Source organism: Coregonus lavaretus (genome assembly GCF_964263955.1).
Source record: "Coregonus lavaretus genome assembly, contig: HAP1_SCAFFOLD_3368, whole genome shotgun sequence".
NCBI lineage: Eukaryota > Metazoa > Chordata > Actinopteri > Salmoniformes > Salmonidae > Coregonus > Coregonus lavaretus.
The window spans coordinates 8682-31295 of record NW_028163161.1 but is presented as its reverse complement, the minus strand read 5'-3'; the positions used below and the strand labels follow the sequence as shown (position 1 = coordinate 31295).

The 22614-nt window shown below is 41.8% G+C and overlaps 1 protein-coding gene across 1 annotated transcript in view; it reads right to left on the bottom strand.

Annotated features, from left to right (window-relative positions):
• Positions 1 to 20597, bottom strand: part of LOC311118428 (uncharacterized protein) — a 52775-nt gene extending 32178 nt beyond the window's left edge. Inside the window, exons 1-21 of the mRNA XM_084193231.1 lie at positions 20516 to 20597; positions 17235 to 17362; positions 16864 to 17008; positions 16529 to 16624; positions 16281 to 16367; positions 16066 to 16144; positions 15870 to 15961; positions 15458 to 15609; positions 15172 to 15330; positions 7965 to 8057; positions 7797 to 7856; positions 7573 to 7684; positions 7410 to 7451; positions 6983 to 7066; positions 6775 to 6873; positions 6450 to 6647; positions 5973 to 6064; positions 2047 to 2186; positions 1768 to 1956; positions 1334 to 1406; positions 1074 to 1184 (exon numbers count right to left, since the gene is read on the bottom strand). Of these exons, the coding sequence (XP_084049357.1) occupies positions 1074 to 1184; positions 1334 to 1406; positions 1768 to 1956; positions 2047 to 2186; positions 5973 to 6064; positions 6450 to 6647; positions 6775 to 6873; positions 6983 to 7066; positions 7410 to 7451; positions 7573 to 7684; positions 7797 to 7856; positions 7965 to 8057; positions 15172 to 15330; positions 15458 to 15609; positions 15870 to 15961; positions 16066 to 16144; positions 16281 to 16367; positions 16529 to 16624; positions 16864 to 17008; positions 17235 to 17362 (2231 nt within the window). The 5' untranslated portion in view covers positions 20516 to 20597. The remainder of the gene's footprint in view (positions 1 to 1073; positions 1185 to 1333; positions 1407 to 1767; positions 1957 to 2046; positions 2187 to 5972; positions 6065 to 6449; positions 6648 to 6774; positions 6874 to 6982; positions 7067 to 7409; positions 7452 to 7572; positions 7685 to 7796; positions 7857 to 7964; positions 8058 to 15171; positions 15331 to 15457; positions 15610 to 15869; positions 15962 to 16065; positions 16145 to 16280; positions 16368 to 16528; positions 16625 to 16863; positions 17009 to 17234; positions 17363 to 20515) is intronic.
• Between the last annotated feature and the right edge of the window lie 2017 nt (positions 20598 to 22614).

Sequence of the window (22614 nt, the reverse complement as noted above, 5' to 3'; positions counted from 1 at the left end):
CTAAATGATCAGGTCCCACATGTCCGTTGGCTCAGTTGCAGTCCAAGTTAGGCATGTTCTCAAACATCTACAGAGGATGATAAATAGTCAACATGAGCAAAATGTCTTTATGGATGCAAAACTACCCTAGGTTAGACTAGCGGGACAAAATAAATGGCATCATGATGACATTGAATTTGCAACATGCACATTCATTCCAATCTCAAGGGATTTAAGCATTTTTAGAGGATGTTGCATACTGGTCAGGAAATGTAGCAGACTACAGATAATCATGCATACATGAGCCTCATGCTGAAAACACAAAACAGTTGTACTGCACGTACTACTATAAGTTACTACAGTAGGTACGGTTTGACAGCACCAGTGTTTATTTTGCGTCATTGAAATGTCACCCACAGCCTGTTATTACTAGCAAAGACATGCTTATTCGGCGAAAACGGCACCATTAACTATACCTGAAAGTTTTCAGGTAAAAACTCTCCGAGATCAGATGCCTGAGGCAAGTAGTATGATGAAGAAGAATAATGGACGAGAAATGTCATCATGACATATCGGCTACATATTCGCCAATGATTGCATTGTTCATCAATTCTTAGATAGTGTTTGGCATCAGACTGCAATTGAATGGAATTTAATACACTTTTTTGAGCACCAGAGGGGAAGTTTTACTCACCACAGCATCAATATCCTGTCATGAGAATGTCTATCTCTAATTCAACCTAAGCTTGAATCATTACCAGGGGTTGTAAGGCTCTGGTTTTAATCATAAATGATTCAAGCTCCACAACCAGCAAGAATGATCTGTATTTTTATTCATGGAGAGCTCTGGCGCCAAAACCCATACACTACTGTTTTTATACCCCTTGACACACAAAGGCACTTTGCTCCGCCCACCTTTAGGAGGCTTTTTTTAACCCGTTTTCTCAGTCCCCTTCACCCTGGAATGTTTAGTCCCGCCCCCCTCTGTTAGTGGGTTGCCACTACATTATAACTCTTAACACCGTTCACACATTTATACTGTATTTGGGGTGAAATCCTTTAGTCATTATTCTTAAAATACAAATTAATCTAACATATCCTTAGGACTATTCCAACACTGGAGCACTGGTGCAACATTCCTCTTCAGCTCTTCGAACACGTCTGGCGACATGGGCATCATGTTGTCTTGCAGTCTAGATGGGTGACTAAAACACATTGCGAAAATGACAGTTAAGTCAGATCATCAATCATACTCAAACCAGACTATTGCAAATACAAATACAGTATTTATGGCACCTTCACCTTTTACGAAATAAATGAATATTGAGTATTATGAAGTGTACTCTAGACTTACACTTTTAACACTATGAATCCTGTCTTTATGTATCCTGTTGTGGTGGGACTCTCCACATCCATGGGCTCCGATGCTGAAAAATTAAAATGGTGGGCCAGAGATAAAGACCACCTGCCCCACCTGCTCCACAACCCCAATGGTCTACCAAACAGACATCCTGGTCCTCACAGGGGCTTTGTGTAAATCAAAAAGAACACAATTGCTACCAAGGGGCATGATTGAGGAGCAAACTGAAGAGAGACTAATTTTCACCCACTCTTGGTGGGACAATGGAAGTAGATTTCAGTAATGCTTCTTTATTCCGGGACCACCCATACATAAAATGTATACACGTATGACTAAGTCGCTTTGGATAAAAGCGTCTGCTAAATGGCATATATTATTTATTATAATATTCACAGAGGATTGAAACAAAGAGGTCACTGGCTGCTTACCCTCTGTGTCCCTGGCGTAGTACTTTCCGAAGGCCTTGTCTTTGGGGATGTCTGGGTAGAGGAAGCGGAGTGGGTTCTCTGGGATGTTCTCAGCTGCCATCACCTTGTAGGTGCGGATGATGTCAGGCAGAGAGACGACAGACAGCTTCTTCTTGGTGTAGGGCTCCACTGCATGGAATACAGGCTTATCTGCGAAACACACACACAACCACCTTTTAATTGTAATTGCCTACAGGGCCGCTGTGTGTGCGTGTGGTGTGTGTGTTTTCACAGACTCACCGTATAGGTCGTGTTCCACCCAAGTGAATGTGATGGCTCCGTCTATGCTACTCTCACTGAAGCGCAGCAAGAATGTGCCTGGACACTTCCCAGTCAGCATGGACTTCTCTCTCTCCTTACTCACAAAGCCCAGAATGCAACTGTGTGGGTGATTTTTTTTTTTGAATAAACAACATTTTACTTTATTATGTATATTTGACAGGGGAAATTCACATTGTTCAACAATTCTGTAAATGTACAGTGCATTAGGAAAGTATTCAGACCCCTTAACTTTTTCCACATTTTGTTACGTTACAGCTTTATTCAAAAATTGATTAAATTGTTTTTTCCCTCATCAATCTACACACAATACCCCATAATGACAAAGCAAAACACGTTTTTTGAAATTTTTGCAAAATGTATAAGAAATAAAAAACTGAAATATAACATTTACATAAGTATTCAGACCGTTTACTCAGTACTTTGTTGAAGCACCTTTGGCAGCGATTACAGCATCGAGTCTTCTTGGGTATGACGCTACAAGCTTGGCACACCTGTACTTGGGGAGTTTCTCCCATTCTTCTCTGCACATCCCCTCAAGCTCTGTCAGGTTGGATGGGGAGCGTCGCTGCACAGCTATTTTCAGGTCTCACTGGAGATGTTTGATCGGGTTCAAGTCCAGGCTCTGGCTGGGCCACTCAAGAACATTCAGAGACTTGTCCCAAAGCCACTCCTGCGTTGTCTTGGCTGTGTGCTTAGGGTCATTGTCCTGTTGGAAGGTGAACCTTTGCCCCAGTCTAAAGTCCTGAGCGCTCTGGAGCAGGTTTTCATCAATAATCTCTCTGTACCTTGCTCTGTTCATCTTTCCCTCGATCCTGACTAGTCTCCCAGTCCCTGCCGCTGAAAAACATCCCCACAGGATGATGTTGCCACCACCATGCTTCACCGTAGGGATGGTGCCAGGTTTCCTCCAGATGTCACGCTTGGCATTCAGGCCAAAGAGTTCAATCTTGGTTTCATCAGACCAGAGAACCTTGTTTCTCATGGTCTGAGTCTTTAGGTGCCTTTGGCAAACTTCAAGTGGGCTGTCATGTGGCTTTTACTGAGGAGTGGCTTCTGTCTGGCCACTCTACCATAAAGGCCTGATTGGGGGAGAGCTGCAGAGATGGTTGTCCTTCTGGAAGGTTCTCCCATTTCCACAGAGCAACTCTGGAGCTCTGTCAGAGTGACCATCAGGTTCTTGGTCACCTCCCTGACCAAGGCCCTTCTCTCCCGAGCCGGGCGGCCAGCTCTAGGAAGAGTCTTGGTGGTTCCAAACTTCTTCCATTTAAGAATGATGGAAGCCACTGTGTTCTTGGCGACCTTCAATGCTGCAGAAATGTTTGGGTACCCTTCCCCAAATCTGTGCTTCGACACAATCCTGTCTCGGAGCTCTACGGACAATTCCTTCGACCTCATGGCTTGGTTTTGCTCTGACATGCACTTTCAAGTGTGGGACCTTATATAGACAAGTGTGTGCCTTTCCAAATCATGTCCAATCAATTGAATTTACCACAGGTGGACTCCAATCAAGTTGTAGAAACATCTCAAGGATGATCAATGGAAACAGGATACACCGGAGCTCAATTTCGAGTCTCATAGCAAAGGGTCTGAATACTTACAGTACCAGTCAAAAGTTTGGATACACCTACTCATTCCAGGTTTTTTCTTTATTTTTAACTATTTTCTACATTGTAGAATAATAGTGAAGACATCAAAACTATGAAATAACACATATGGAATCATGTAGTAACCAAAAAAGTGTTAAACAAATCAATATATATTTTATATTTGAGATTCTTCAAAGTAGCCACCCTTTGCCTTGATGACAGCTTTGCACACTCCTGGCATTCTCTCAACCAGCTTCATGAGGTAGTCACCTGGAATGCATTTCAATTAACAGGTGTGCCTTCTTAAAAGTTAATTTGTGGAATTTCTTTCCTTCTTAATGCGTATGAGCCAATCAGTTCTGTTGTGACAAGGTAGGGGATATACAGAAGATGGTATTTTACCAAATAGGGCTAAGTCCATATTATGGCAAGAACAGCTCAAATAAGCAAAGAGAAACAACAGTCCATCATTACTTTAAGACATGAAGGTCAGTCAATACGGAACATTTCAAGAAATTTGAACGTTTCTTCATGTGAAGTCGCAAAAACCATCAAGCGCTATGATGAAACTGGCTCTCGTGAGGACCGCAACAGGAATGGAAGACCCAGAGTTAACTCTGCTGCAGAGGATAAGTTAAGAGTTACCAGCCTCTGAAATTGCAGCCCAAATAAATGCTTCACAGAGTTCAAATAACAGACACATCTCAACATCAACTGTTCAGAGGGGACTGTGTGAATCAGGCCTTCATGGTCGAATTGCTGCAAAGAAACCACTACTAAAGGACACCAATAACAAGAAGAGACCTGCTTGGGCCAAGAAACACGAGCAATGAACATTAGACCGGTGGAAATTTGTCCTTTGGTCTGGAGTCCAAATTGGAGATTTTGGGTTCCAACCGCCGTGTCTTTGTGAGACGCAGTGTGGGTGAACAGATGATCTCCGCATGTGTATTTCCCACCGTAAAGCATGGAGGAGGAGGTGTTATGGTGTGGGGGTGCTTTGCTGGTGACACTGTCTGTGATTTATTTAGAATTCAAGGCACACTTAACCAGCATGGCAACCACAGCATTCTACAGCGATACGCCATCCCATCTGGTTTGGGCTTAGTGGGACTATCATTTGTTTTTCAACAGGACAATGACCCAAACCACCTCCAGGCTGTGTAAGGGTTATTTTACCAAGGAGAGTGATGGAGTGCTGCATCAGATAACCTGGCCTCCACAGTCCCCCGACCTCAACCCAATTGAGATGGTTTGGGATGAGTTGGACCGCAGAGTGAAGGAAAAGCAGCCAACAAGTGCTCAGCATATGTGGGAACTCCTTCAAGACTGTTGGAAAAGCATTCCAAGTGAAGCTGGGTGAGAGAATGCCAAGAGTGTGCAAAGCTGTCATCAAGGCAAAGGGTGGCTATTTGAAGATTCTCAAATATACTTTGATTTGTTTAAGACTTTTTTGTTTACTACATGATTCCATATGTATTATTTCATAGTTTTGATGTCTTCACTATTATTCTTCAATGTAAAACATAGTAAAAATAAACAAAAACCCTTGAATGAGTAGGTGTGTCCAAACTTTTGACTGGTAGTTTATGTAAATAAGGTATTTCTGTTTTCATTTTTAACAAAGTTTTCGCTTTGTCATTATGGGGTATTGTGATTGATTAGGATTTGTATTTATTTAGTCCATTTTAGAATAAGGCTGTAACGTAACAAAATGTGGAAAAGGGGAAGGGGTCTGAATACTTTCCGAATGCACTGTAGCTGATTCAGCCATCTGTGGTCCCTGGTAGTCCATTAGAACTAGCAAGAGGAACGCTCAACTCCGTTCTCTCATATCGAGGCGGAGTTGAGTTTTCATAACTGGTCTCGGGATTTGCTAGCAACAACATTGAGTCACCATCATTCGATTCTTCATCAGCTTACATGTACCTATGTTTGTCCTATACAACAGCGGTCCTTCAGCGGGGTGCTGAAATTCATACTTTTAACACAAACTTTTATCGAATACAAACACCTATTTTTCAGTTTTTACAATAATCGACTGATGGTGACTCAATGTTGTTGCTATCAAATCCCTCGACTAGTTATCAAAACTCAACTCTGCCTCGATATAAGAGAACTGAATTGAGCGTTCCTCAGCTAATTAGAGCATAACAGTGTAGTTGTTTGCTTTTGTGCTGAGAAATTCGGCAGATGCAGCTCTAACAGAATGAAGTCTGTTGTGGCAAGCTATAGATACCATACTGCTAACTCTCTGATAATGATAATGTTCAACCCACTGAAAATGAAATAACTCACCCATCGTTCCACAGGGACAGCAGATGTCTCTTGATGAGGTCCAGGATGGCTTCGATCCACAGCCAGAAGGGAAAGCTCTTCTCACTCTGGCTCTATAGTAGACACAGGGAAACACTTACTAGATATCTTCCTTATATATCTTTATGAACTGTAAATATTTTAAACAAAAGTACAACTTATGAAGGCTTTATATAGAATACATAAAGGCTTCATAAGCACTACATAAATGCTTCACAAATCATCTATAAGTATATGTCATATTTTATAAATGGTGTATAAACATATATCGTGCATTATGTCACATTTGGCAAGTCACCCTACAGTGGGATTTGTTGTCACCCTTTCTACACCATTTGTGAAGCATTTATGTAGTGTTTATGAAGCATTTATGTATGCTATATAATTCCTTTATCAATTGTACTTTGTTTAAAGTGAGACCAAATATTATATATTCTGTGTACTGTAATCATAACCTACCTTGACAGCACCGAACATGGTCCAGGGGATAAGGCCCTCAGGATTTCTCTGTGCTTTCTGGCCCAGTAGTTTGTCAGCCAGCATACCTAGCTGCTCATCATTGAGTCCCCTCTTGGTGACAGAGGAGAACTGCCAGCTCAGCACCTCAGACAGCTGACCCCAGGACACTGTAGGTGGGCTCAGGAAGAACTCCAGGTTCTGTTACAACAAATCAATCACTCCTTTTTAAAGTGCTTGACAGTAACCCAGCATTGCGCCTTCAAGGCAAGGAAAAGCTCCCTAGAAGGAAGGAACCTTGAGAGAAACCAGAGGGGAGGTCCTCTACCTGGGGCTCGCTGGTCAGCATGTTGTACCACAGGATGGAGGCCCAGCCACTGGGCAGCTGGCTGATGTGGGAGATGACCACGATTGGCAGGGAGATGGTCTAAGAAGGACCAGAGGCCGGAGAAAATCAAGATCAAATTAAATAAGGCCAGAGTGCTGTTGGACCTCATGAAAATGGAAGTGTAGTCTCTATATTTCAGACCACTTACCTCTAGTTTGATTTCCAGACCTGACTGGTTGAGTTCAGACTCAAAGCAGATGCAGTGCAGCTCTTCTGTCACAATGAGAGGCCCCTGGAATAACATGGTCAGACAGTAACACATTAGGGCGATGTCCCAATTGTCTCACCTTCCTCCAAAAGTCTGCACTTGTTCACTTCCCTTCACCGATTTGAAAGAAATATGATGGAAACTCCCTCCGGCCCATACCAATCCAATGCTTTTAGATTTGTGGGAAGTAGTGAACGAGTGCACACTTCAGGAGAAAGGAGATATTATTGTGACGCACCCTAGGACTCAGTACCACGCTGTACTTAGTACATATCATATCTATCGGAATGAATTGACTGTAACTGATTACCTTGTCATTATAGGACAGTCCTATAACCCAGCTATCAATCTGCAGGTAGTCTCTTACCTCATTTGTTCTGTTGCCGGCTACTTTCTGCTCTTTCAGTTGCTGTGTTGAGACCAGAGAATAAACTGTAAGGAGTGATGACAGTGCAGGTCCAAATGGCCAATCGGGACAACTCATTCAGATATAGTGCCCTGTATGCTATTTGTAAATTGTGCTAGCTTACCAAATGGCGAAACTCTGCAGCCAAGCTTCCATTTGACTCCTCCATATTCATAACCTTTGTGTTGGTCCCCAATATGTTGAACTTACGAAACCCTTTCTTTTCTGTAACGTCCCTGGAGAGAAAACACAATGTGCATTCCCCCTTTAGTTGTGTATTCACATCACAAATTCAAGAGCAGGACATAACACACAAACACATATATTCTACTACACTCATCCACTTACTTGTCAAACAAAGCTTTCACTTTGAGTTGATAGTTGAATTCCTGGAGCTTCACAAGAAATCTAGAGAAGATGAAATACAAATCAAAACTCAACCAGGCCTGGAAAGATCCATAGGAACTACAGATGGGAGGAACTACAGATGGTAGGTGCTGTTGTGTTTGTGCTTACCTGAGCTTGACAGTGAATTGCACCTGTGTCTTCAGCACCAGAGGTCTCTGTGGATGTGTGGGCATACAGGGCTGTCTCTCCACCACCAAGGAACTGAGACACACCATAGAGACACAAATAATTTAGAGGTGATATACTGTATAGAGGCATTTGGGTATATACAGTGAGGGAAAAAAGTATTTGATCCCCTGCTGATTTTGTACGTTTGCCCACTGACAAAGAAATGATCAGTCTATAATTTTAATGGTAGGTTTATTTGAACAGTTAGAGACAGAATAACAACAACAAAATCCAGAAAAACGCATGTCAAAAATGTTATAAATTGATTTGCATTTTAATTAGGGAAATAAGTATCTGACCCCCTCTCAATCAGAACGATTTCTGGCTCCCAGGTGTCTTTTATACAGGTAACGAGCTGAGATTAGGAGCGCACTCTTAAAGGGAGTGCTCCTAATCTCAGCTTGTTACCAGTATAAAAGACACCTGTCCACAGAAGCAATCAATCAATCTGATTCCAGACTCTCCACCATGGTCAAGACCAAAGAGCTCTCCAAGGATGTCAGGGACAAGATTGTAGACCTACACAAGGCTGGAATGGGCTACAAGACCATCGGCAAGCAGCTTGGTGAGAAGGTGACAACAGTTGGTGCGATTATTCGCAAATGGAAGAAACACAAAAGAACTGTCAATCTCCCTCGGCCTGGGGCTCCATGCAAGATCTCACCTCGTGGAGTTGCAATGATCATGAGAACGGTGAGGAATCAGCCCAGAACTACACGGGAGGATCTTGTCAATGATCTCAAGGCAGCTGGGACCATAGTCACCAAGAAAACAATTGGTAACACACTACGCCGTGAAGGACTGAAATCCTGCAGCGCCCGCAAGGTCCCCCTGCTCAAGAAAGCACATATACAGGCCCGTCTGAAGTTTGCCAATGAACATCTGAATGATTCAGAGGAGAACTGGGTGAAAGTGTTGTGGTCAGATGAGACCAAAATCGAGCTCTTTGGCATCAACTCAACTCGCCGTGTTTGGAGGAGGAGGAATGCTGCCTATGACCCCAAGAACACCATCCCCACCGTCAAACATGGAGGTGGAAACATTATGTTTTGGAGGGTGTTTTTCTGCTAAGGGGACAGGACAACTTCACCGCATCAAAGGAAAGATGGACGGGGCCATGTACCGTCAAATCTTGGGTGAGAACCTCCTTCCCTCAGCCAGGGCATTGAAAATGGGTTGTGGATGGGTATTCCAGCATGGCAATGACCCAAAACACACGGCCAAGGCAACAAAGGAGTGGCTCAAGAAGAAGCACATTAAGGTCCTGGAGTGGCCTAGCCAGTCTCCAGACCTTAATCCCATAGAATATCTGTGGAGGGAGCTGAAGGTTCGAGTTGCCAAACGTCAGCCTTGAAACCTTAATGACTTGGAGAAAATCTGCAAAGAGGAGTGGGACAAAATCCCTCCTGAGATGTGTGCAAACCTGGTGGCCAACTACAAGAAACGTCTGACCTCTGTGATTGCCAACAAGGGTTTTGCCACCAAGTACTAAGTCATGTTTTGCAGAGGGGTCAAATACTTATTTCCCTCATTAAAATGCAAATCAATTTATAACATTTTTTACGTGTTTTTCTGGATTTTTTTGTTGTTATTCTGTCTCTCACTGTTCAAATAAACCTACCATTAAAACGATAGACTTATCATTTCTTTGTCAGTGGGCAAACGTACAAAATCAGCAGGGGATCAAATACTTTTTTCCCTCACTGTATGTGTATATATATATATATATATATAAATATATATATATATATATATATATATATACATACACAGTGCTGCTTGAAAGTATGTGAACCCCTTGTGTAATTACAGATTTTTTAAATTTTACCATGAAATCTTCATTTAATCAGAACCAGTCTTTTTGATCTGGCATAACAGGTTTATATTTAACAATACCATATGTTGGTGTATAGGAAATGTGTAGAAAAACCTAATTAAAAAGGAATTAGTGCAGGTGCAAAAATAAGTGAACCCCAGGTTGCTTTGGTTAAATCAAGTAGGTACGTAGAATCAGGTGGGTAAATAATGAGCTACCAAATAAACCAATCAAAGGAGAGATCGTTAGGAAAGAGTATGGGCGGGACTTTGATAAATCGATATAAGAAACCTGGTCAGTTTGGTGTTACCCATCCAGGTGAATGCAAAGCACACCATGCCGAGAGGAAAGGAAATCTCAGAAGACATCAGGACGAGGGTAGTGAGAACACATCAGTCTGGGGAAGGCTATAAAATAATCTCAAAAAGATTTGAGCTCCATCAGTCCACTGTGAGGCAAATAATTTACAAATGGAGAACATTTAACATGACAGCAACTCAGCCTAGAAGTGGATGCCCTTCCAAAATACCAAAATATCCCCAAGAGCCACAAGAACAATAATAAATCAGGTAAAAGCCAACCCAAACATAATATCTAGAGATTTGCAGACCTCCCTTGCTGCATCTCAGGTAACTGTGCATGCTTCAACAATAAGAATAACACAATCGAAATGCCATTCATGGAGGATTGCTAGGAAGAAGCCTCTGCTCTCAGAAAATAACCAAACTGGCCATCTTAACTCTTCGGAGTCTGGAGCTTTTTTGGCCGTTTTTGGGTACCTTCAATTTTGCCCTGATATACTACATAAAGAAATGTTTACCAGACCAATGTTGGGTATCTTTTTTTTCAGCACAACCTCACCTATATGATCTGTTAGTAAGTTTTTCACTTTGACATACTATTTCAACACACTGGACCCAAACACACACAGAAAACACAAAGTCCGTTTAGAAAAAAGATGGTTTTTTTATTGTAAAACCCTCAAACATGGTGAACCAAGCATTTAAAAAGCTTCAAATTGAACCACAAGGTGCAAATATGAACATATAAAAGTATTTTGGTGATATATACAAGCAATAAATAACTATTTACAATAAAAAGTAGGTATAACCACTGGCGTTTTTCTTCTATTCTAACCCTAAACCTTTTTGTGCCACTCCTCAAAACAGTTTCTGTCCAAAATGAAAAAAAAAGCTTCAAATTGAACCACAAAGTGCAAATATGAACATATAAAAGTATTCTTGAGATATATACAAGCAATACACAACTATTTACAAAAAAAGTAGGTATAGCCACTGGCCTTTACCCTATTTGTGCCACTCTTCAAAACAGTTCCTGTCCACAATGACACAGAGAGCCACATCACAGGCCTTGCACTTCCATGGTGTGACAAACCTCTTACTGCTGACAATAAAACTCTTGAAATACTAACAATTGAAATACTAACTCGTGAAAAACTCTCCAAAACTACTCATGAACTGAACTAATTCCTCTCGTTCGTTCTTTCGCAATGGCTAGTTGTCATGGGAATGAATGTTTATATACTCGTGTGCATCCTGAAGAACCGGGTTAGCACAAGCACACGTTTTTTTCCGTTCCTTTTTATCACAAAAGACGACAAAGTTATTATAATAAATGCAAAGCGCTCATAAAAGAGCGCATATTTTGACGCACTTTTTTCATGGAATTGAAATTATCATAACTTTGGTTTTAGTTGGTGTATTTACATGAAACAAACACTCAAAACGTAGCTTCGGGTCTCCATTTCTGCATGAAATCGACGGCAGCCCTCTGAGTCACTTGGTTTGGATGCTGCGCGGTCCTAAAGCCGGCCCGCGATTTGAACGCGCCGAAGCGTTCGCCGACTCGGAAGAGTTAACTTTGCCAGAGACCACCTGGACAAACCTGAAGGTTTCTGGAAGTCCATTCTCTGGACCAATGAGTCCAAAATTGACCTTTTTGGTCACAATCAACACCGCTATGTTTGGCAAAAACACTGCCTACCGCCAAAATAACCTTATCCCAACTGTCAAGCATGGTGGTGGAAATGTCAAGATCTGGGGCTGCTTTTCCTCCTCTGGACCTGGACGACTCCACATCATTAAGGGAACCATGAATTCTGAGGTATAACAGGAGATTCTTGAACAGAACGTCAGGCCATCAGTCAAGGACCTAAAGCTGGGCTGAAAATGGGTCTTCCAACAACAATAACACAAAGCATGCAAGCAAATCTACCAAAGAATGTCTCCGGAGAAAGAAGATTTGTGTTTTGGGTTGGGCAAGTCAAAGTCCTGACCTATGTTTCGGTAAGGAGGAGTGGGCAAAAAGCCCTCAAAACAGATGTCAGAAACGGATTACTGGCTATAGGAGACGTTTTGTCTAAGTTATCGCTGCTAATGGAGGAGCCACAAGCTATTGACTGAAGGGGTTTAAAAAGAAAAGATTAAGATGGGCAGTCTGAGATATGGCTTTTTCTTTTCAACTCTGCCTAGAAGGTCAGCATCCTCATCGCCTCTTCACTGTTGACGTTGAGACTGGTGTTTTGCGGGTACTATTTAATGAAGCTGCCAGTTGAGGCCCTGTGAGGCATCTGTTTCTCAAACTAGACACTCTATTGTATTTGTCCTTTTGCTCAGTTGTGCACTGGGGCCTCCCACTCCTCTTTCTATTCTGTTTAGAGCCAGTTTGCGCTGTTCTGTGAAGGGAGTAATACATAGCGTTGTACGAGATCTTCAGTTTCTTGGCAATTTCTCGCATGGAATAGCCTTCATTTCTCAGAACAAGAATAGACTGACGAGTTTCAGAAGAAAGTTATTTGTTTCTGGCCATTTTGAACCTGTAATCGAACCCACAATTGCTGATGCTCCAGATACTCAACTAGTCTCAAGAAGGCCAGTTTTATTGCTTCTTTAATCAGCACAACAGTTTTCAGCTGTGCTAACATCATTTCAAAAGGGTTTTCTAATGATCAATTAGCCTTTTAAAATGATAAACTTGGATTAGCAAACACAACGTGCCATTGGAACACAGGACCGATGGTTGCTTAAAACGGGCCTCTGAACGCATATGTAGATATTCCATTAAAAATCAGCCATTTCCAGCTTCAATAGCCATTTACAACATTAACAATGTATATACTGTATTTATGATCAATTTTATGTTATTTTAATGGACAAAGAAATTGCTTTCCTTTCGAAAACAAGGACATTTCTAAGTGACCCCAAACTTTTGAACGGTAGTGTATATATACACACACACACTACCAGTCAAAAGTTTGGACACAGCTACTCATTCAAGGGTTTTTCTTTATTTTTACTATTTTCTACATTGTAGAATAATAGTGAAGACATCAAAACTATGAAATAACACATATGGAATCATGTAGTAACCAAAAAAGTGTTAAACAAATCAAAATATATTTTATATTTGAGATTCTTCAAATAGCCTTTGCTTTTGACAGCTTTGCACACTCTTTTGATTTGTTCAACATTGTTTTGGTTACTACATGATTCCATATGTGTTATTTCATAGTTTTGATGTCTTCCATATTATTCTACAATGTAGAAAATAGTAAAAATAAAGAAAAACCCTTGAATGAGTAGGTGTGTCCAAACTTTTGACTGGTACTGTATATATATATATATACACTGCTCAAAAAAATAAAGGGAACACTTAAACAACACAATGTAACTCCAAGTCAATCACACTTCTGTGAAATCAAACTGTCCACTTAGGAAGCAACACTGATTGACAATACATTTCACATGCTGTTGTGCAAATGGAATAGACAACAGGTGGAAATTATAGGCAATTAGCAAGACACCCCCAATAAAGGCCTGGTTTTGCAGGTGGTGACAACAGACCACATCTCAGTTCCTATGCTTCCTGGCTGATGTTTTGGTCACTTTTGAATGCTGGCGGTGCTTTCACTCTAGTGGTAGCATGATACGGAGTCTACAACCCACACAAGTGGCTCAGGTAGTGCAGCTCATCCAGGATGGCACATCAATGTGAGCTGTGGCAAGAAGGTTTGCTGTGTCAGTCAGCGTAGTGTCCAGAGCATGGAGGCGCTACCAGGAGACAGGCCAGTACATCAGGAGACGTGGAGGAGGCCGTAGGAGGGCAACAACCCAGCAGCAGGACTGCTACCTCCGCCTTTGTGCAAGGAGGAGCAGGAGGAGCACTGCCAGAGCCCTGCAAAATGACCTCCAGCAGGCCACAAATGTGCATGTGTCTGCTCAAACCGTCAGAAACAGACTCCATGAGGGTGGTATGAGGGCCCGACGTCCACAGGTGGGGGTTGTGCTTACAGCCCAACACCGTGCAGGACGTTTGGCATTTGCCAGAGAACACCAAGATTGGCAAATTCACCACTGGCGCCCTGTGCTCTTCACAGATGAAAGCAGGTTCACACTGAGCACATGTGACAGACGTGACAGAGTCTGGAGACGCCGTGGAGAACGTTCTGCTGCCTGCAACATCCTCCAGCATGACCGGTTTGGCGGTGGGTCAGTCATGGTGTGGGGTGGCATTTCTTTGGGGGGCCGCACAGCCCTCCATGTGCTCGCCAGAGGTAGCCTGGCTGCCATTAGGTACCGAGATGAGATCCTCAGACCCCTTGTGAGACCATATGCTGGTGCGGTTGGCCCTGGGTTCCTCCTAATGCAAGACAATGCTAGACCTCATGTGGCTGGAGTGTGTCAGCAGTTCCTGCAAGAGGAAGGCATTGATGCTATGGACTGGCCCGCCCGTTCCCCAGACCTGAATCCAATTGAGCACATCTGGGACATCATGTCTCGCTCCATCCACCAACGCCACGTTGCACCACAGACTGTCCAGGAGTTGGCGGATGCTTTAGTCCAGGTCTGGGAGGAGATCCCTCAGGAGACCATCCGCCACCTCATCAGGAGCATGCCCAGGCATTGTAGGGAGGTCATACAGGCACGTGGAGGCCACACACACTACTGAGCCTCATTTTGACTTGTTTTAAGGACATTACATCAAAGTTGGATCAGCCTGTAGTGTGGTTTTCCACTTTAATTTTGAGGGTGACTCCAAATCCAGACCTCCATGGGTTGATAAATTTGATTTCCATTGATAATTTTTGTGTGATTTTGTTGTCAGCACATTCAACTATGTAAAGAAAAAAGTATTTAATAAGATTATTTCATTCATTCAGATCTAGGATGTGTTATTTTAGTGTTCCCTTTATTTTTTTGAGCAGTGTATATATTTATATATATATATATATATATATATATATATATATAGAGAGAGAGAGAGAGAGAGATAATTAATTTAAAATCGGAATACAGGTGTGGTGTCACTCACCGTTCTAGGATGTTCCGGAACAGTGCCAGGGCCCGCCCCTCCAGGAAGCCTTTCTGCTGTGTGATTGGGTCGTTGTCGTATGTGTACTTCTGCTCTAGTTCCTGGAGCTCCTTCAGCTGCTGCCTCACCTGCTGCAGGCTTTCCGCCACCGCTGTGAACCTACAGGGGAAGAAGAAGAAGATGAAGAAAAATAATAAATGTATTTTCCATTTGTTTGGAGAGAACCAAAATGCATATTTTTGCTTCATCAGCCAACACACCCAAAATAATGAACTAGCCTCCTCACCAGTCCTGCAGTTGGTCCAGACATGCGTTGGGTGGTCCTCCGATACAGGAGCTCTGCTGCCTCTTTTTCCACTTAGGCAGCTCCTCTGAGATCAGGTCTGACTGGACCGCCTCTGCCATGTTAAGCACCTCTGCCAACTGGCCAACCACTTCCTGTGGAGGGCGACAACAACAAACGTATAGTTATTATTTACTCTATAACCGTCATCTACTCTTCAATATGAGCATGCTGGTTATAACTAGATAATACACTCTTAGTCATTCAGACTGAGACTATGATACATGTTATTCTTAGTGGTGCTTGATGCATGATTATTCATGTTTTTTGTCATTGCATTTTATTTTTCACAGTACAAAGTCATGGTCGAATGTCACTGTTTAGCCTCATCATGACCCCTCATGACCCCTCTTACCCCTCTCTTGAACTTCAGCTTGAAACACATCTCTACAATCAGCAGCTTCTCATGTTCCAGCTGTTTCGGTGTCAGCCCGTTAATTTCATGTTCTAAAGTGAGAGAAGGAAAAACATTCACTTACTGACTATACTTGAAACACATATTCCTGTAAATAGATGATGATCTATTACAGATTGAGAATAAAACACCTCACCTCTGTTCTTAAGAGTATTTAGCTTAAAGTCATGCTCGTCTTGAAGGTATTCCAGAGACTTTATATTCTGATCCGCTTCCTAGCAAGTGAGATAAACGTGTTGGATCAGATAGATGACAAACCTGACATGCATGAACATGTACTGCAAATCACTGATGGACTTGTTCCACCAGGAAACAATCAACATATAGTATATGATGGAAATGTTAACTCACCTGAACCTTGTTTTTCATGTCTTTGACTTTGTTGTCCAGCTTTTGTTTCTCCAGAACCATGCTAGTGTGTGTGTTTTCTCTGTCGGTCTGAGAAGAAAATACTGTTCATTTAACTGCACAGTTAAAGCATGTAAACGCTCCAATATACAGTTATGGATCATCTACAATATCTGACAGCATGGATAGAGAAAGACGTGTGGTGATTTTGTTAATTACAATGTATGTCAATACAAGTCAATGTAGGGCACCTCTATGCTTTTGGCAGCAGCCAGAATCCTCTGCTCCTCCTTCAGGTTTCTGGAGATGATCATAGCCATGTGAACAGGGTCCTCCTGAAAGCGGTCCTGTGAAAGTGTGTACTTTATTACTACAAACCCAAAAAAACATTTACTGAGAGTGGGGTCATGAATTCCACATCAACAACTCATTCAAAATCAATATATTTCAGGAGTTAAAAGGGGAAATTAGCAGCAAGAGGTATAACTTCTAATTGATCATTCCTGTAACATACAAGCAATAAAGTATGGAAGGCCACTGGCAGTAAGGTCTGTACTGAAAAGATGTGACTGAGCTCATACTAAACCTGGAAGTTTCTCTTGAGCTTGTGGATGTTGTGTTGTCGCAGGAGGTTTTTCTCCAGGGCGAAGCGGCTGTGTTGGTCATCAAGCTGGGCTAGGAGATCGTGGAAGCGGACAGTAGCCAGGGATTCCTCAACAGCCACATAATCCCTATGGATTGGATCATTGACATACTGTATATCAGTATCAGAACAGCAACATTATCTCTACATAGATATGGATTTACACGGGAATTAAGATTGGATGAAAGAGATGAAATACAATAAAATACAGATATAATTGAAAAGAGTAGTGTAGAATACTGGTCAAATAGAATAGATCTTTGTAAATCCATTTTACAGCAGCCTCCCTGCAGTCTTCATCCCTGCTTGCTTACCAGTCGATGCTCTCAATCCACTTGCTGAGGCACTGTCTGATGTCCATGGGGAAGGAGTCATCATAGAGCTGTTGGACCTGCTCCTGGTATTTAGGATCCAGTAGTTTCAGCTGGTCCCACTGGGCCATCTAGACCAGTGAGCAATAACAGTAAACGTATTATGAAAATGTATGTCTATTATTGAAACAATTACATGGCTACAACATGGATAATAATTCACCTTCATATGCCTGGCATGTATCAGCTTCTTGGCCTCCCTGCCCCATTACCCCTATCTCAACACAACGGTTCTGCCCCATTTCCAAACAGTAGCTAGGTTTCCATTCAATTTGCGACAGATTTTAATGCAAATGTTCTAAAATCTGCATAAAACAATATACGCATTTCCCCTCAGGGATGTGTTTCCAACAAACTGACTTTTTGCGGATAAAAGGCTGTGCGTATGACGTAGGGTACATAAAAATAACTTTTACCATTTAATTCCCATGTACCGAATGAAAAATACAAATTAAATGGGTTTCCATCGCATTTTCAACTCTACTGATGAGCTGTGTTCGAATACCCATAATAGCATACTGTATACTACATACTTAATGAGTATATTCTACATACTAAACTCAGCAAAAAAAGAAACGTCCCCTTTTCAGGACCCTGTCTTTCAAAGATAATTCGTAAAAATCCAAATAACTTCACAGATCTTCATTGTAAAGGGTTTAAACACTGTTTCCCATGCTTGTTCAATGAACCATAAACAATTAATGAACATGCACCTGTGGAACGGTCGTTAAGACACTAACAGCTTACAGACGGTAGGCAATTAAGGTCACAGTTATGAAAACTTAGGACACTAAAGAGGCCTTTCTACTGACTCTGAAAAACACCAAAAGAAAGATGCCCAGGGTCCCTGCTCATCGGCGTAAACGTGCCTTAGGCATGCTGCAAGGAGGCATGAGGACTGCAGATGTGGCCATGGCAATAAATTGCAATGTCTGTACTGTGAGACGCCTAAGACAGCGCTACAGGGAGACAGGACGTACAGCTGATCGTCCTTGCATTGGCAGACCACGTGTAACTACACAATTACAGGATCGGTACATCCGAACATCACACCTGCGGGACAGTTACAGGATGGCAACAATAACTGCCCGAGTTACACCGGGAACGCACAATCCCTCCATCAGTGCTCAGACTGTCCGCAATAGGCTGAGAGAGGCTGGACTGAGGGCTTGTAGGCCTGTTGTAAGGCAGGTCCTCACCAGACATCACCGGAAACAATGTCGCCTATGGGCACAAACCCACCGTCGCTGGACCAGACAGGACTGGCAAAAAGTGCTCTTTACTGACCAGTCGCGGTTTTGTCTCACCAGGGGTGATGGTCAGATTCGCGTTTATCGTCGAAGGAATGAGCGTTACAACGAGGCCTGTACTCTGGAGCGAGATCGATTTGGAGGTGGAGGGTCTGTCATGATCTGAGGCGGTGTGTCACAGCATCATCGGACTGAGCTTGTTGTCATTGCAGGCAATCTCAACGCTGTGCGTTACAGGGAAGACATCCTCCTCCCTCATGTGGTAACCTTCCTGCAGGCTCATCCTGACATGACCCTCCAGCATGACAATGCCACCAGCTATACTCCTCGTTCTGTGCGTGATTTCCTGCAAGACAGGAATGTCAGTGTTCTGCCATGGCCAGCGAAGAGCCCGGATCGCAATCCCATTGTGCACGTCTGGGACCTGTTGGATCGGAGGGTGAGGGCTAGGGCTATTCCCCCCAGAAATGTCTGGGAACTTGCAGGTGCCTTGGTGGAAGCGTGGGGTAACATCTCACTGCAAGAACTGGCAAATCTGGTGCAGTCCATGAGGAGGAGATGCACTGCAGTACTTAATGCAGCTGGTGGCCACACCAGATACTGACTGTTACTTTTGATTTTGACCCCCCCCCCCAGAGCGTTGGTGACTATCCAGAGCGTTGGTGACTGTAACTGCGCTGCTGGCAACAATTTAATTACGCTTTTTTGCCGACGTTTACTGACACCGGCCATATTCAACCGGTGTTGAGCGCTCGTAAATTCATTAATTATTCTGCGCTGTCGTACACTCAGACGAGAGTGCTCTGAAAGCGGAGTAGATAGCCAGAGCGAATTTACAAAAGCACCCGAATGTCCATTGAGAACGCACAACGACTATACCACTTAGCTAAACTAAGAATGACGGGAATAATGAAGTCGATCAACGTTGGGTAGTTAGTTAAATAGCATATCGCTAGTTAACATGCTGGAAAGTTTGATGTATTAGTAGCCAACTAACGTTAGGTAGCTAGCTAACATATTACCTGCTGTAATGATATGCTATGTGGTTCGTAAGGATAGCGTAGATAACAAATTGTCAGCCAACATTATGTGTAAGGTAACTTATTTGAAAAGTCATTACATTATGGGCCCTAAAATACGGAAATAGTGTCCACTGCTGGTATGCTTCCTATTTTTTCCAACAGTACTACCAGTAGGACATTCGGGAACTTTTGGCATACTAACTATATCCATACTATGACCAATAAGCATACTATATACTCAATTTACGTCACAAATAGTACGGTTAGTATAGTATTCGAACACAACTATGGTTTTGTCACAAAAACTGTTGCGTTAGCGTTAAATAGCAAATGTGCCCACTTTGGTCTTGGCACATGCGCTCTAGCCAACCGCTCGCAGATACAGTGCGGGTAGGCTACCAACATTATGAGATTATTATGGATAAGAGCGATATTATTTTTATTTGTCAAACAGCAGCCATGGCATCGATAATCATGTCACCAGAATAAGACTCTCGATATTCATTGGAAGGGATCATCAAGTTCATCACCTTGCACATTCACACCCTCACCCTGTGATGTTCATCATAATTGATTTTAACTGTAGCCTAATAAACTATGCTTTCCCGAATCGTAGTGGGAGGACCATACAACATATCATGATGGCGTGCCTCCAAATTTACTTCGTTATGATGGTTATTAACTATATCAATAGCCTATTTCCGCATAAAGGCGGTTGCACCGCGATTTCTCGCATAATTAATTTGACTCACAAAAGAAGATCCCACCATGTCGAACGAAACAATTGTCTGTCGGCAGTTACCAGCATTTCATGTTTCCATAGCCCAGTCGTGACTTGTTTCATGCGTCAAGTCATTAATCTGCATGAAGTTTAAAGTGAATTTCCTTCTCCTTTCTGAGGTGTTGGTATAAAGGCTGTATCACCACTGTTATAAATAAAAGATTGCCTTACCTTTGACGAGAGAAACTAAATCACAGAGAACAGACTTCTCCGTTAAAATGTACAGACAGTAGGCTACAAAAAAGCAAACGCAACAGTTCGGAAGGCATGCGGAAATAAGTATTATCCAATCGGTGTTACGGAAAGTTTATTTTATTTTATTGTTTTATTGCACATTACATTTACATTTACATTTACGTCATATAGCAGACGCTCTTATCCAGAGACAATAAGTATACAAACAGACAATGATAACATATGCTAGGGGGTACAACAAATTACAGATTATACAAAGACCTTAAAATATATGCTCAACACAAAAAGTACAGTTAAAGTACATGTATTGATTGCTTTCTTATTGGAAGAATGTAGAATGGTCTTAATGTACTGCTCGAATTCCTTATAGAAAACATGGAATGTATTAGTGAATTTACATTTATGAATATGACCTTTTTACATAAGCACAATTAGATTTATGAGGTACATTTGTTTTTCTTTATCCGTATTATAGTTAAGGAAACCGAGAAGCATATTCTCCCATAAAAAACAAAAGCCAAGAATATTAACAATTATAAAACTATAAATATCTTGCAATAATTTCTTTACATGTAGACAATGCCAAAATAAATGTAAAACTGTTTCTGGATGCTCAACACAAAAAGTACAGTTAATGTTAATGTATTTTTTGAGTTTCTTCAGGTAATGATTCGCAGGGTAATACTTATGGATCATTCTGAAAGAGACCTCTTTGACATTGTTAACAAGCTGGTATTTGTGTGGTAATAACCAGACTTTTTTCCAACAGATATTATTGACAAATGTATTCTAGTAAGTTGTGACATAAGGAATACATACAATATCCATTTGAAATAAAGCACGTATAGATCTGTTGTTCTGAGGGAGCAAGGTGTTTAGGATTCGATCTGGGAATTTCCTCAGGAATTTCGCAGGTTTTATGACGCATTCATACGCTAGTCCGAACTAGGAAAATAGGAAATGTCTGACTTGCTAACTGATTGAAGACGGCACGTGTATAACTACAACTTCCGATTTTCCAAGTTCCGGCTAATACATGAACGCTGCATCATACCACAGCAAACACCCATACGAACCACTTTTCCATCCACAGTTTGTATGCATATATAAAAACAAAAAACATGACAGCTATGATGGAAACAGGAAGTTTCGGGACAATTGTATAAATCCCGACATAATTTGTTCGATCACATGGTGGGATCTTTTTGTGTCAGTCAAATTAATTATGCGATAAATGGCGGTGGACACGCCTTTATGCGCAAATGTTGATATAATAACCATCATATTAAAGTAAACTTGGAGTCACGCGATGATATGGTGTGTGATGGTCCTCCCACTATGACTCTGGAAACCATGCAGTTTATTAGGCTACAGATGGAATAAGTTATGATAAACTTCACAGGGTGGTTAAAGTGCACGGTCTTATTCTGGTGACATGATGATCAATGCTTGACTGCCATTTGACAAAATACAAATATTCTGCTCTTATCCATAATAATATAATGTAGACTAGCCTACCCGCACTTTATCTGCGGGCGATTGGCTAGAGCTCACGGGCCAAGACCTGAGTAGGCACATTTGCTATTTAATGCAACAGTTTTTCTGACAAAATTACGGTAGAGTTGAAAATGCGATGGAAACACAATGGACTTTAGATTTTTATTCGGTACATAAAAAACGTACGTGAAAAAGTAGGCCTACATTTAGTGTGCACTATGTCATCAGGCACTGATTTGTATCCACAGCAAGTCATTTAGGTGGAAACACACCACTTGTGGAAAAATGTAATATTTCCTTTATGTGGATTCTAGAATATTCGCTTGAAGATCTGTCGCCAATTGGATGGAAACGTAGCAACAGATGGTACATGCTTCCAGTAATTGGCGCATGTTAAAGCTGTCTATCTCTTTAAAACTGAAACAAAACATTCATCTCTAATGCAGCCAATCAGAATCATAAAAGGGAGATAGGGAGATTATTTAAAAAAAAAAGTCATTAAAATACTTGTCACTGTGTTATATAGGCCTGGGATAGGCTATTCTGTACAAAGTGGGATTAAAAAGACAAGTGACAGG